We start from the raw sequence: 12,388 nt of genomic DNA, 5'->3' as shown, positions 1-12,388 counted from the left end.
TATGTGTTTCTCATGCTGAGAGGGAAAGTTTCAGAAACAGTAAGTATAATATGTGTTTCTCATGCTGAGAGGGAAAGTTTCAGAAACAGTAAGTATAATATGTGTTTCTCATGCTGAGAGGGAAAGTTTCAGAAACAGTAAGTATAATATGTGTTTCTCATGCTGAGAGGGAAAGTTTCAGAAACAGTAAGTATAATATGTGTTTCTCATGCTGAGAGGGAAAGTTTCAGAAACAGTAAGTATAATATGTGTTTCTCATGCTGAGAGGGAAAGTTTCAGAAACAGTAAGTATAATATGTGTTTCTCATGCTGAGAGGAAAGTTTCAGAAACAGTAAGTATAATATGTGTTTCTCATGCTGAGAGGGAAAGTTTCAGAAACAGTAAGTATAATATGTGTTTCTCATGCTGAGAGGGAAAGTTTCAGAAACAGTAAGTATAATATGTGTTTCTCATGCTGAGAGGGAAAGTTTCAGAAACAGTAAGTATAATATGTGTTTCTCATGCTAAGAGGGAAAGTTTCAGAAACAGTAAGTATAATATGTGTTTCTCATGCTGAGAGGGAAAGTTTCAGAAACAGTAAGTATAATATGTGTTTCTCATGCTGAGAGGGAAAGTTTCAGAAACAGTAAGTATAATATGTGTTTCTCATGCTGAGAGGGAAAGTTTCAGAAACAGTAAGTATAATATGTGTTTCTCATGCTGAGAGGGAAAGTTTCAGAAACAGTAAGTATAATATGTGTTTCTCATGCTGAGAGGGAAAGTTTCAGAAACAGTAAGTATAATATGTGTTTCTCATGCTGAGAGGGAAAGTTTCAGAAACAGTAAGTATAATATGTGTTTCTCATGCTGAGAGGGAAAGTTTCAGAAACAGTAAGTATAATATGTGTTTCTCATGCTGAGAGGGAAAGTTTCAGAAACAGTAAGTATAATATGTGTTTCTCATGCTGAGGGAAAGTTTCAGAAACAGTAAGTATAATATGTGTTTCTCATGCTGAGAGGGAAAGTTTCAGAAACAGTAAGTATATATATGTTTCTCATGCTGAGAGGGAAAGTTTCAGAAACAGTAAGTATAATATGTGTTTCTCATGCTGAGAGGGAAAGTTTCAGAAACAGTAAGTATAATATGTGTTTCTCATGCTGAGAGGGAAAGTTTCAGAAACAGTAAGTATAATATGTGTTTCTCATGCTGAGAGGGAAAGTTTCAGAAACAGTAAGTATAATATGTGTTTCTCATGCTGAGAGGGAAAGTTTCAGAAACAGTAAGTATAATATGTGTTTCTCATGCTGAGAGGAAAGTTTCAGAAACAGTAAGTATAATATGTGTTTCTCATGCTGAGAGGGAAAGTTTCAGAAACAGTAAGTATAATATGTGTTTCTCATGCTGAGAGGGAAAGTTTCAGAAACAGTAAGTATAATATGTGTTTCTCATGCTGAGAGGGAAAGTTTCAGAAACAGTAAGTATAATATGTGTTTCTCATGCTGAGAGGGAAAGTTTCAGAAACAGTAAGTATAATATGTGTTTCTCATGCTGAGAGGGAAAGTTTCAGAAACAGTAAGTATAATATGTGTTTCTCATGCTGAGAGGGAAAGTTTCAGAAACAGTAAGTATAATATGTGTTTCTCATGCTGAGAGGGAAAGTTTCAGAAACAGTAAGTATAATATGTGTTTCTGATGGTGAGAGGGAAAGTTTCAGAAACAGTAAGTATAATATGTGTTTCTGATGGTGAGAGGGAAAGTTTCAGAAACAGTAAGTATAATATGTGTTTCTCATGCTGAGAGGGAAAGTTTCAGAAACAGTAAGTATAATATGTGTTTCTCATGCTGAGAGGAAAGTTTCAGAAACAGTAAGTATAATATGTGTTTCTCATGCTGAGAGGGAAAGTTTCAGAAACAGTAAGTATAATATGTGTTTCTCATGCTGAGAGGGAAAGTTTCAGAAACAGTAAGTATAATATGTGTTTCTCATGCTGAGAGGGAAAGTTTCAGAAACAGTATGTATAATATGTGTTTCTCACGCTGAGAGGGAAAGTTTCAGAAACAGTAAGTTTAATATGTGTTTCTCAATATACGTTCTGTATCCTTTGGTATTTCTTTAATTTTAGAGTCTCAATTAGAGAATGAAGCTAGTCATGATTAATGATAGTAAGATTTAGACCTACGTTTCAAAAAGACTTATCAGTACTCAGGAAATGAAAACTTTTAAGCACTAAAAATTCCTATAGCTACGCTGATGCTTCATTTTGTTCAAAGTGTACATAAGTTTTCTTGTCACTTCTTTATAATCTAGTTTATTTGGTGGTAGAAGAATTCTGAAAATATTGACAAGGAACTTCTTTGTTAGTGAGAGAGTAGACTGCTATTACTACCATAAGATTTAACTTGTCTTTGTACACTTGAATTTCCCTAAACATGTTGTGTTTGTCAGAAGTCAGCTCTGAAGAAGATCGGTGTTAACTGGTTTCTATATTACAAAGAAACATTTGTGATATTATATTGTTGAAACTGGTAATTATGGATAGTTTTTATTTATTAATCAGTGAATTCAGATGAGTGCTGTATGGTTTACTAACCTTTGTAATGGTTTTATTAATAACATAGTCATTTTTGTAACTAAATTCCTTGTCAGTGAATTAGTTTTTAAGGTACCAACATATATAGAATTTCCTTACACCCTGTCACATCATTCCTGTTGTCTTGTTGTTCATAGAATCTTCTTCTACCCTGTCACATCATTCCTGTTGTCTTGTTCATACAATTTCCTTCACCCTGTCACATTATTCCTGTTGTCTTGTTCATACAATTTCCTTCTACCCTGCCACATCATTCCTGTTGTCTTGTTCATACAATTTTCTTCTACCCTGCCACATCATTCCTGTTGTCTTGTTGTTCATTTAATTTCTTTCTACCCTTTCACATTATTCCTGTTGTCTTGTTGTTCATAGAATCTTCTTCTACCCTGTCACATTATTCCTGTTGTCTTGTTCATACAATTTCCTTCTACCCTGCCACATCATTCCTGTTGTCTTGTTCATACAATTTCCTTCTACCCTGCCACATCATTCCTGTTGTCTTGTTGTTCATAGAATCTTCTTCTACCCTGTCACATTATTCCTGTTGTCTTGTTGTTCATTGAATTTCTTTCTACACTGTCACATTATTCCTGTTGTCTTGTTGTTCATAGAATCTTCTTCTACCCTGTCACATTATTCCTGTTGTCTTGTTCATAGAATCTTCTTCTACCCTGTCACATTATTCCTGTTGTCTTGTTCATAGAATCTTCTTCTACCCTGTCACATTATTCCTGTTGTCTTGTTCATACAATTTCCTTCACCCTGTCACATTATTCCTGTTGTCTTGTTCATACAATTTCCTTCTACCCTGTCACATTATTCCTGTTGTCTTGTTCATACAATTTCCTTCTACCCTGCCACATCATTCCTGTTGTCTTGTTCATACAATTTCCTTCTACCCTGTCACATTATTCCTGTTGTCTTGTTCATAGAATCTCCTTCTACCCTGCCACATCTTTCCTGTTGTTTTGTTGTTCATTGAATTTCTTTCTACCCTGTCACATTATTCCTGTTGTCTTGTTCATAGAATATCTTTCTACCCTGTCACATTATTCCTGTTGTGTTGTTGTTCATAGAATATTCTTCTATCCTGTCACATTATTCCTGTTGTCTTGTTCATAGAATATTCTTCTATCCTGTCACATTATTCCTGTTGTCTTGTTCATACAGTTTCCTTCTACCCTGTCACATTATTCCTGTTGTTGTCTTGTTCATACAGTTTCCTTCTACCCTGTCACATTATTCCTGATGTTGTCTTGTTCATACAGTTTCCTTCTACCCTGTCACATTATTCCTGTTGTTGTCTTGTTCATACAGTTTCCTTCTACCCTGTCACATTATTCCTGTTGTTGTCTTGTTCATACAGTTTCCTTCTACCCTGTCACATTATTCCTGTTGTCTTGTTCATACAGTTTCCTTCTACCCTGTCACATTATTCCTGTTGTTGTCTTGTTCATACAGTTTTCTTCTACCCTGTCACATTATTCCTGTTGTTGTCTTGTTCATACAGTTTCCTTCTACCCTGTCACATTATTCCTCTTGTCATATATAGAGATGAGAGGCATTAGATGAAAAATATTTCTTCCAGTGAGGTACATAAAAATTCAAGTTTTTAGCGTACAGCAAGAGAGGTAAAAATGTAAATAAATATGATTGATATATGCTAAAACTGGTTTATTATTTTCATTCTTAGTAGGGCAGATATCCCTTGATGAGTACTCCAGGGCCATGATAGCTGTTTAAGTTATATAAAAACATATCGTTCAAATAATCTTCTGGAAGTGAATGTATGTGTATGTTGTGGTGTACTAATAATTTGAAGTAATTTTAAATAAATCCTGTAACTTCCAATCAAAAAGGTTTCTAGCTTTTAACAGTAAAGTCAATTAAATATGAGGGCTTTATATTTACAGTTAGCTGTTCTTACAACGACTTTAATAAAACTTCTCAGCTCTGACAGTATTTTTGTTTTTGATGTTTGGACTAGATGTAGGTGTTGCAGATGACAAAAGTCCAGAAGCAGCACATCTAGGATTTCTTCGTCCAAAGCGGCAAGCTCGGCAGATCTCCAACCAGTCAACTGTTCTGGAGTTTGCTTCACAGGGATTTGTTTCAAACATACTAAGCAGGTAAAGAAATATTCTTTCATGGTAGTGCTTTGAATAAATTAATGGTAGCAATGAAAAGAAGTGCAAAAAACTGATGGTGTAATCATAAAAGTAGTGAGTGAAAAATTTAGCAGGGGGCCATTTAGCTGCATTTTTATGACAGGAAGTAATATACCCTTAGCAGACTTTAACATTGGTTCCAAGCGTAAACAACAATTTATTTACAAAAAAAATTGCATTAAGAAGCAGGAATACATTTTTTAAAAACTGATTAGTTGTGTAGTGAATGTGATTAGTGAATTTGTTGTTGTCGGCTCATATTTGAATCTGCATAATGCATAATTCAGCATATTTATTAGTTAACAATTTCTGTTTCATACATGAGAGTTATTCTTCTCATAATTTGAGTTAAACATTTAACCATCTGAAAAATGGAAATAAACTTTTTAAGACTGCCATTAATGAATCTAAGAGAGGGAACTAAGTTTATGAATGCTATAAAACTTCATGGTGGTAATGTAAGAATACATATGCACAACAAAGACTTGTATGTATTGAAGTGATGATGACCTGAGATGCTGTTCTGTAATTTTTTTTATTTGCACAACACATATTAACCTTCATATATGTCCCAGTTGTTAAAGTTTGTAGTAGTATTAAGCATTTTGATCTTATATAAGATTATATTATTAAGTCTGTTAAAAAAAATGTTGTGCAACAATTGTATCTAAATGCGTTTTTTGTAAAATTACAGATTTTGTAAACAAACTGCCAGTTTAGCTAGCATAACATTTTTTGGCTAATCCTAGTTAGTTATTGAATCTTTTAGTAACCAACGAGACAAAGAAGATAGTAACAGCTCTCCCACCAACATAAAAGAACTAATGATAGCACTCCCTAACATCGATGTCCAAGACTTTCTGGACATTCCAAAAGTGTTTGATTGTGATGAACAAACACTGCCATGTGACCATACAACTAAGTTTAGGACCATTACTGGCTGGTGTAATAACCTCAATAATCCAGAATATGGTAAAAGTTTGAGAATCTTTAACCGACTACTTCCTCCTAGTTATCATGATGGTGAGTATGTGCTTGACACATCAACAGGTTGCACGTAAAGCACATGAACAATTGTTTAGATATTATTGTACAACTAGGTAACTCTAAAAAGTTGTACAGACCCAAGTTATTGTTTTGTTAAATTTCTATTTAAGTAATTTTAAATTTCACATTTAACATATCTGGGAAATATCCGTCACTGTTGTCTGAAATTAAAATAAGAATTTTTTCTCTAATATTTGAAATAATTATTAAATTCTGTATAAGATCTTATAACTTAAGCTCAGCTTATTATCCATGTTTGTTATGTATACAGACACTAGTTTGTCATATTTTGACCCATAGAAAGGTACGTATTAAGACTTTTATTTGGAACATTATAACAATTTATGAAGGAGATGGTTCGATTGATAGATTTATAACAATCTTAGTAATTTAAAACAAAATATTTTTTGATTGGCATTGTTCTTAAACACATGTGATTTTAGATTTAGGTTAAGTGGAACAATGTTTATTAGAACATCTATTGTTAACATCTCCTTTTTAATACTTGTTTATGGAAATATACAAAAATTATTAAGATTCTAAACTTCAACCTCTTTAAACTCTAACCATAAATTACTTGGTCGAAATATAAAGAAGGCTGTAATGTTTTAAAATTAGTAATTAAAGAAAGTAATAATTAGACTTTATGTAAGTCATAAACTATTAGTGCTGAAAAACAAAACATTAAAATCATGGGCTACGTCTCTGACTGAAACTAAAGTTAACTTGACATCAGTTTTATAAGATGCATCACAATTTTTCTCATATGATTTTTGATTAATATGAATAAACAATCTGGTGTGAGGTCTAATATAATTAGTTTCAATATTGGGAAGCAGAGCATTATTAACTAATTACATTATTTCAAAATTGGTTCAGAATTAATTTGAGTAATGTGCATACTCCTATATGTGATACTACACTTATGTTCAAAAGGAGGAATTACAAATGATTTGATTTATGTTGCACATTTTGAGGTCCAAGTGAAAAGAAGTTGTGCAACTAGTACTTAAAATAGGTAAGAAATAAAAAAACTTTCAAAATGGTGGAAAGAGGTGAAAGTAGTTCATTATAAACAGAAAAAGATAAGAAACAAATTGTAAGTCGCTGCCACTGTTAGAAAATAACATGTCATTGCTTGCTAGTACACTCTTATGATTTTATGTATGTAATAGAAAATGTGATGAATGTTTATATCTGTAATTATATCATAAAATCCACCAGATATTTTTGTGTATCATTGATGATGAGTTAATTATGTATACATTATACATTTAAATAAATATTTTTACATCAGAAAGCTGAGAAGTGACACTGCATAACTTATAATATCTATAGTATTTTTCACAAAGGTGACAAAGGTCACATTTACTGACAAAACATTTTTTTACATTAAAAATAAAAACAGGAATGTTGTTTGACTCTTTAAATATTTTAAGATATGAGTGAACCAAGAAAGGAGGGCATCAAAGGAACACCACTTCCAAGTCCCAGAGTAATTTCAACCACAGTACATTATGATGTGAGTGCCCCACATGTTCGTTATTCACTGATGGTGATGCAATGGGGTCAGTTCTTAGACCATGACATAACCTTTACCCCAATGAATGAAGGTAAACTACAGAAGGAGTCTTAATGTCTTTTTCATTTCAGTAGCCAAGAAAGTGGCCAGTTTTTATATGTTTCAGTGATTTCTAACATCCTAAAACATTAATACTATAGATTAATGTAGCTACGTTTGAATAATTACTAAGAAAAATGTAATAACATTTAGTTACTCTTGTAGGCTTTTTTGCCATCATTACTTGAAAAAGTTATTAGTATTTTTAATACCATGCATTTCACCTGTGTTATCACTGTTTAAATTTCAGAACATCATCTCATTAGAATTTATAAGTTTTTTTCTTTTGGAACAACAATAACTGGAATTATTTAAGGGCATGCATAGCCTTGTGGTTAAGGCACTTGATCTGCAATCTGCAAATTATGGGTTTGAGTCCCCATCACTGAACATGGTTACTCTTTCAGCTGTTGAAATGTGATAATGTGAGTATGATCATTATTCAGTTTGTTGGTAGTGAATAGTGTTGACTAACTGCCTTATTTTGCATCTGTCACTTCAGAATTAGGGATGGCTAGTTCAGATATCCCACAAGCAATCTTGCATAAAATTCAAAATATTCCAAACCAAGCAGTTAGCTAAACTAACCTGTAAGCATATCTGCTGTATGTGTTTTAGTGGATCTACATTGTATAGTTAAGTATAATGTGGTAATTTTTTTGTATTATTTTGTTCACCAGATCAATATTTTGGCAAGTAAAGTTCCATAATTGTGATACTTAAGTTCGAATATTTTGAAAAAAAATAGTATTGAAAGTTAGCGTAATCCATTTTGTATCTTGATGAATGTGAGTCACCAGGAGTGCAAGGAGAAGTTTGAACTTAAGCCTTGTTTTTTTATCCAACCATAAAGTTGAATATGCATTTCAAATGACAGGAAAAAGTCCATTGAGTTAAAGAAGTGCAAAAACAAGAACAGCTAATGGAATTATAACAATATATTTGTTTGTTAGATAAAAGTTAAAAGAAATCACACCAGAAAAAATAGTTTGGCAAAATAGAATCCATGTGATGTGTTAGCAAAGGTGGTTCATTACAACTTTAACATAATTTTTTTCAATTATGGTTTTTGTTTCTTAAAAATATAATGGTTATAAAGTGTAGTTTTTAAACGTTTTGTCGTATATTTGTGGTAATTTCAGTGTTATTTTTTCCTATTTACTCTTCTTGGATCTGAACCTCAGATCTATTACTTACCAGGTAGATTAGTACAGTAATCTAATCTTGCTAGTATTAGTTTGTTTCAAAGCTTTTAAGTATATCAAAATATGCTCATATTATATATTTTGTAGGTTTTAAAGGATCAGTTCTGAATTGTAAAGATTGTGATTCTTCTACTAAAGTTCATCCAGAGTGCTTACCGATAAGCATTCCCAACAATGACCCTTATTATCCACCTGTCAACTTGACTACTGGTCGACCAAATTGTATATCTTTTGTACGGTCACTCTCTGGGCAGCTAACACTTGGTCAGTGAATATGAATCAGTGGTTAATATAAAATTTGAAGACTTTATAAATTCCTGAAACATAACATTTGAATCTTTGTTTGAATATTATCAATATTTGTTCTACTGTAGAATGTTTCTTCCTACTTCAGTACTATGGCTAAAGAGAGTCAAAGTTTAATGATTTTGAATTTTTTTTACCTTTTTTTTGACGTTTGTAATTTTTAGAAGTTTTGAATCTAACACTTTTATTTGATGTCTAAGTAAGATTAAGCTGTCATGAATTTTTATATTGATATTTATGTGCAGTTTTTTTTTTTAAATTTAGGTCGTCGGGAACAGCTAAATCAGGTAACAGCCTTTGTTGATGCATCCCAAGTTTACGGGTCAGACAAATGTGAAGCTCGGATGTTAAGGTCTTTCATTGGTGGAGGTTTAAATGTTACTCGTCATCCATTAAATGGAAAAGACTTGTTGCCTCAGACAGCAACCCATAAGGAATGCCGAGCGCCCTCTGGGTTATGTTTTGAAGCTGGTAAATGGTTTATACTTGCAGTGTATAGTGTGTATAAGTGGTTTAATATTCAATTTTTATATGTAAAAATCTTTACTTTCTAGTTATTTAATTTTTAAGAACAATTATGCTGTCTAAGAAAATATAAGTTTCAAACAATAGATTCCACAGTGCACAAAATATAATGAAACCTAAATACAAAGGAAATTAGTTAACTTTATACACTTTATGATACGACTTCCGAGGCAAATCGTTTTTGTTTTTTGAATAGGAACTCAAAAACGTAAAGAACTGAAAGAAAAACAGAATGTTAAATAATTATGTTAATAATGTGTGTGTGTGATCGATTGACTGCAAGTTATACATGGTTATGCATCTTGATGAAGATAAACTTTTAAAACTATTTTTTTCCATCAATATTCATGCTAGTCCATGGGGTTTATATGATAAAATTTTAAAAGGCAAAACATAAGGCATGTGTAATTGTGTCTTCTATAGTATGGTCAAATATCAATTGTCATAGAGACGAGAGGAAGTTAAATGTTACTGCTCAAAATGTGTAATTAGAATTTAAAATTGGTACATGTGAAAAATAAGAATATTCCTTAAATATGTACCTGATTTCAGTCATTAATTTTAAAAATTAAACATTGTACTTGCTCATTTTTAATATAAAAAGAAAGGGTTTTCCATCTTTTTTTTTTTACTCTGACTCATGAACTTAGACTACCTCTTGTTTGACAGAATGTAGTCAAACCTGGAACACTAATAGTTAGCCAAGAAGATTTCTGAAATTCATTTTTTCTATTTTTTGTAGATATAAAATAGGTCATAAATTGTTTACAAACTAACATGATTAATTGAAGCATGCTCTTTTATTCAAAAAATCATTCATCTCTACTCACATGTTCTTTAGAACATTCTAACTTACTGGAACAGGTTTGAATCTTAATGAGAGAGAAAACAACATCTCTTGTATCACAATACTTTTATTCCAGTATTTGATCAGATATCATTGTGAATGATTCTTACTTTTTATTTGGATTATTCTATAAATAAAATAAGAACAGTGAACTAAAACGTACCTCAGTATGTAGATAATTTGTGAACAGTGAACTAAAACGTACCTCAGTGTATAGATAATTTGTGAACAGTGAACTAAAACGTACCTCAATATATAGATAATTTGTGAACAGAAATTAAATTGGGAAAAATAAATTAGAATAACTGTTGAAATCACAGAAGAAGTATATATATAACGAATTGGATAGATATTGAAAATTTTAACGTTATTAAATTACTTTAAGCTGCATAAAATATTGTAAATGTTTTTGGTTCTCTAATCAGTGCTTTACAGGTTGCTGGAATACCTTTCTTAATATCACAAGGAACCATGAATTAACAGTATTTTTTAAATAATTTGAAAAATGGATCAATATTTAGTTGATTTTTATTTGTATTACAGAAAAAAAAGAAAACAACAAGTATTGCTTGATAAGTTCTAATTATTATAAGTTTTGATTTTGTGACATGCATGCTTCTAATTAGACTGATATATTAAACTAGCAACATTATTCATTGAGTTAAGTTTTAGTTCTGGTCTATGTAGGTAGTTTGCATAGTGTATAGATAGTTTATTTCCTTACAATCTCGTTGTTCCAGGTGACTCTAGGGCCAGTGAACAACCTGCTTTAGCTGCTATTCACACAGTCATGATGAGGGAACACAACAGGATTGTAAATTATCTGCAACAAGTAAATCCACACTGGAGTGATGAACAAATTTATCAGAATGGTGAGTAAAACAATGGATAGTTTTGCTCTAGAAGATCACAATAATACGGTGATTATTAACCATATTACATTGAATAAATATTTTAAATTTGGTAGCCGAAACATAAATTAAATTATTGACATGTTGGGAATACATACTGGAATATTTCCAGTATATATTTCAATTAAGTAATTTAACTGCAAATAACTTAGAGAAAAATAGAAAACATTGTTAACATTTAGTTAAAACGATTTCAGAAAACTGCATTATTATTTCCAACACAAAATTTACTCATCACGAGATAAATTCATTTGTAAATGTTATATCATAGGTAAATTATACCTGTGTTTGCAGTGCTATCTTTAAATAAACATTATATCTATATAAATGTATTAATTTCTCCAGGTCGCCGTATTGTATCGGCTATGATACAACACATTTCCTATAATGAGTTCCTCCCAAGGATTGTAGGCAGAAACTTTGTTCACCGGTATGACTTATTCTTGTTGAATGAAGGCTACTATGAAGGTTATGACCCCACTTGTAATCCCACTGTTTTGAATGAGTTTGCTACTGCAGCCTTTCGTTTTGGACACAGTCTAATTAAGCCAGTCTTGGAAAGGATGGGTCATGATTACAGAGTGTTGAGAGACCCACTGAAATTAAGGAATGGTTTTTTCAATACCGATATGTTATATGCTGGTAAGTATCATTGTGGGGAGTTGAGCAAAATATGAAGTCCAGTCATGGAATTTTGAGACAAAATACTTTAAGCTTAGTATTTCATATTGAAATCATATTTTTGTGTGGTAAACTTCAGTGGATATATTAGTTAATTTACTTGTAATGGTTTTCTCATTTAATAGGCACTCTCAAAGTTTCAACTTTGACATTAATTTATTATTTTATTGCTTTGGTAATATTCTAGCTCAAGCTATTGACCATATTATGCGTGGCCTTGTGACCAGTAGTATGGAGACATTAGATAATACCATTACAGAAGAAGTAACCAACCATCTGTTTGAAGATAAGAGAATTCCATTTTCTGGAATGGACTTAGCAGCCCTCAATTTACAGCGTGGTCGTGATCATGGTCTCCGCCCGTATAATGATTATCGGGAAGTCTGTAACTTGACAAGAGCTAGAACGTTTGATGACCTCAGGGAAGAAATTCCACTGAATATCATTGATAGACTTAGAAATGTTTATGAGTATGTATTTTAAGCAGTCTTACCAACATGTGTTT

The 12,388-nt window shown here is 31.9% G+C and overlaps 1 protein-coding gene across 2 annotated transcripts in view; it reads left to right on the top strand.

Annotated features, from left to right (window-relative positions):
* Window positions 1-12,388, top strand: part of LOC143256075 (uncharacterized) — a 127,747-nt gene that overhangs the window by 107,527 nt on the left and 7,832 nt on the right. For both annotated transcript variants that reach the window (XM_076512747.1, XM_076512748.1), the window contains 8 exons: window positions 4,560-4,701; window positions 5,510-5,763; window positions 7,227-7,400; window positions 8,701-8,877; window positions 9,184-9,390; window positions 11,032-11,163; window positions 11,548-11,844; window positions 12,071-12,353. In XM_076512747.1, coding sequence (XP_076368862.1) covers window positions 4,560-4,701; window positions 5,510-5,763; window positions 7,227-7,400; window positions 8,701-8,877; window positions 9,184-9,390; window positions 11,032-11,163; window positions 11,548-11,844; window positions 12,071-12,353 — 1,666 coding nt within the window. The remainder of the gene's footprint in view (window positions 1-4,559; window positions 4,702-5,509; window positions 5,764-7,226; window positions 7,401-8,700; window positions 8,878-9,183; window positions 9,391-11,031; window positions 11,164-11,547; window positions 11,845-12,070; window positions 12,354-12,388) is intronic.

The sequence above is a fragment of the Tachypleus tridentatus genome, chromosome 7, assembly GCF_004210375.1.
Source record: "Tachypleus tridentatus isolate NWPU-2018 chromosome 7, ASM421037v1, whole genome shotgun sequence".
Taxonomy (NCBI): Eukaryota; Metazoa; Arthropoda; class Merostomata; order Xiphosura; family Limulidae; genus Tachypleus; species Tachypleus tridentatus.
The sequence above is the reverse complement of the archived record's forward strand: the minus strand, read 5'-3'. Positions and strand labels throughout refer to the sequence as shown.